Source organism: Ambystoma mexicanum, chromosome 1p, assembly GCF_040938575.1.
Source record: "Ambystoma mexicanum isolate Mex_15411 chromosome 1p, UKY_AmexF1_1, whole genome shotgun sequence".
Classification (NCBI taxonomy): Eukaryota; Metazoa; Chordata; class Amphibia; order Caudata; family Ambystomatidae; genus Ambystoma; species Ambystoma mexicanum.
Genome location: NC_090921.1, coordinates 68,631,317 through 68,634,053, shown reverse-complemented (window position 1 = coordinate 68,634,053; position 2,737 = coordinate 68,631,317). Strand labels below are relative to the sequence as shown.

Below are 2,737 nucleotides of genomic sequence, written 5' to 3'. Positions count from 1 at the left end.
AGTTGACTACTGTAACGCCCTCTATTTAGGGACTAGCCAAAGAAACATTGACAAGTTACAAGTTACACAGAATAATGCCATCAGGGCTGCCCTTAACTTCCCGAGGAGATTACACATCACTGATACAAGACACAACTTACATTGGCTCCCCGTTGCTCACCGGATATCGCTCAAAACTCTTCCTTTAACACACAAGGCCCAGAACAATCTGGCATCCGCCTACCTGGCCAATCGCTTCATGCATTTGAAACAAAATGGTGGCGTCCCGCCACATATATTTACTTCAATTTGCATTATAATTTTCTGCAAAGATTATCTCAATCGACATGTTGAATATCAAAGACATTGTATACTCATGATTAGCCGAGGTATAAATACAAAAAGAAGAATCTCAAGGTTGACATTTAGCTTATTTATTTACCTAAGGTCAAAGCACAAGAGGAAATAGGGGTTCAGTTTCCCTTAGTGTTTAGTAATTTTTATGAACAACACTTGCCTTCAAGTTGGCAAACATATTGAAAATCGAACAAAACAAAAAGAAAAGGCAATTTTCAGACACACTTTTCAAGTTATTTGTACATGGTCCTAGAATTGCTAGTGCATGAACGTAAGAGCAGGGCAATTGTTACAGCAATTATGTTTACATAGGTCATGCAACCGTGAATAGTAAACCCAAGTTAGGTTTTTGCAAAGAGCATCCTGGTAGTTGTTTCCAAGGTGTATTACGTTCTTGAGGGAGGTAACCAAGTCTTTGGCCAATCGCTTCATGCGGCACATAACCAACAGACCCCTGAGGTCAGCGCATGTCCACACACTGACTATACCCAGCTACAAGCTTCAGACAGCCGGGGTAACAATCTTCCCAGTCCTTGCGGCCAAACTCTGGAACACAATACCTACCACACTCAGAACGGAACCGTCCTTCTACTCCTTTAAGAACAAAATCAAATTCTGGCTCTTTGAGCTTGACGCATCTACCTCATCCACCTAACCACCTGGCCTATTATGGATTTATGTATATATCGGTTACCTTGCCTTCCTTTGCACTTGCAACGTCTATATATCCTCTGCACTCTAGTTTACTCTTCAGTATGCCATAGCAATACTACCAGAAATGTCTATAATAACCAATGTGATGATGTACTTGTCTGTAACATGTGTTTGCCTTAAATGCAGCTTCTTCATTGTTAAGATTTGTTTCCCCCCTGGGAAACCTGCTTTCCTGTATGTAACCATTACCTTTGCAAATTCTGCGCCCAGATGCCCCAAGGCAAGGTGCGCAATACAAATACAAATCATTGACGATACCACGTGTTCAAAGACAATATGATTAAGTCGAGCATTTGTAACTATATTTTTCCCTCCTCTCATTCTTGCAGTCAAGACATTTTAAGAAGAGCCTTCCTCCAGGCCGCCCTGATTTCCTTGTTTCTCAGGGTGTATATGATAGGATTGAGTAGAGGTGTAGCCACAGAGTAAAGCAGGGATAACACTTTGCTTAGGTTACGGGAGCTCTCTGTCGGTGTTGCATAGATCGCAATGAGAGGCCCAAAGTACGTACTGACCACGGCGAGGTGAGAGCTGCAGGTGGAAAAAGCTTTGTGTCTCCCAGTGGCTGATGGGATTTTCAAGATGGCTGACATGATGTAAGCATACGATAGAACGATTAACAGAAAAGGAATTGACAAAACAACAAAGGACATTATAAAAACATGCACTTCAATAAAGGATGTTTTTGAGCAGGCAGCATTTAGGATGGGCCTAAACTCACAGATGAAATTGTCGATCTCTTTGTCCCCTGAGAACTGTAACCTACAGAGCATGATGACTGTAACCAAGGGAAGTATAAAGCCAAACACCCAGGCACATGCCACAAGATTCAGGCACAGTCTCTTATCCATGAGTGTGCTATAATGTAATGGGAAACATATGGCAGTGTATCGGTCATAAGCCATTACCGTCAAAAGGAAACACTCGCTGGACCCGAAAGAACTAAAGAAGTACAGCTGCAGGATGCAACCACCAAAAGAGATGAGGCTGACATCTGTCAACAATCCAGAGAGCATGCTGGGAATGCTGCATGTGGAGTACCAGATTTCCAGGAAGGAGAAATTGCCCAGGAAAAAGAACATCGGAGACTTAAGGTGATCACTAGCAGAAACGGTCACCAAGATAAGAATGTTGCCAGCCAAAGTCACCAAGTAAATGGTGAGAAATAACAGGAAAAGGAAATTCTTCAACTCTGGGATAATTTGAAGGCCCAAAAGAATGAATTCTGTGACAATTGTAGCATTTTCTTGGCATTCTGTGGTAGCCATGACTGCCTTCTGTAAATAAAAAAAGAAAAGAAGGTATTAGAATGGAGGAATTTGGGCTCACTATTAGTTCAGCCTTTAGATTTAGAGTGAGGAGGATGAGCTTGAACTTTGTTGTCCTCTTTCACAACACTGTCTGATCTTCAGCAAAGCAGATTGATCACTGTTGATACTGCTTCCAATCCTGAATGACTGCGGCCTTGGGGCCTCCCAGGACATGGCCAGTGGTATTTCACAGTCTGCAATACTCAGCATGTCGCTGCAGTTTTGCTGCCATTGCTGATGCAAATTATGCAGCTGGATCAGCTGCCTCGGATACTAGCATGTGCCATACATTCCAACATTGACTATTGCATTTGGGAGATGTTTGTTCAGTCATTGTCTTTCTTTGCATTCTGGGTCGTGTAGTCCGGAAGTTTAAA

General features: G+C 42.5%; 1 protein-coding gene across 1 annotated transcript; it reads right to left on the bottom strand.

Moving 5' to 3' along the window:
* Positions 1-1,379: 1,379 nt before the first annotated feature.
* Positions 1,380-2,318, bottom strand: LOC138449518 (olfactory receptor 11G2-like). Its single transcript, XM_069604780.1, has one exon. It carries the CDS (start codon positions 2,316-2,318, stop codon positions 1,380-1,382), a length of 939 nt encoding a protein of 312 aa, XP_069460881.1.
* Between the last annotated feature and the right edge of the window lie 419 nt (positions 2,319-2,737).

Coding starts and splice junctions, on each gene's coding strand:
- LOC138449518 (XM_069604780.1), bottom strand. CDS start 2,318: ATGGCTACCACAGAATGCCAAGAAAATGCTACAATTGTCACAGAATTC.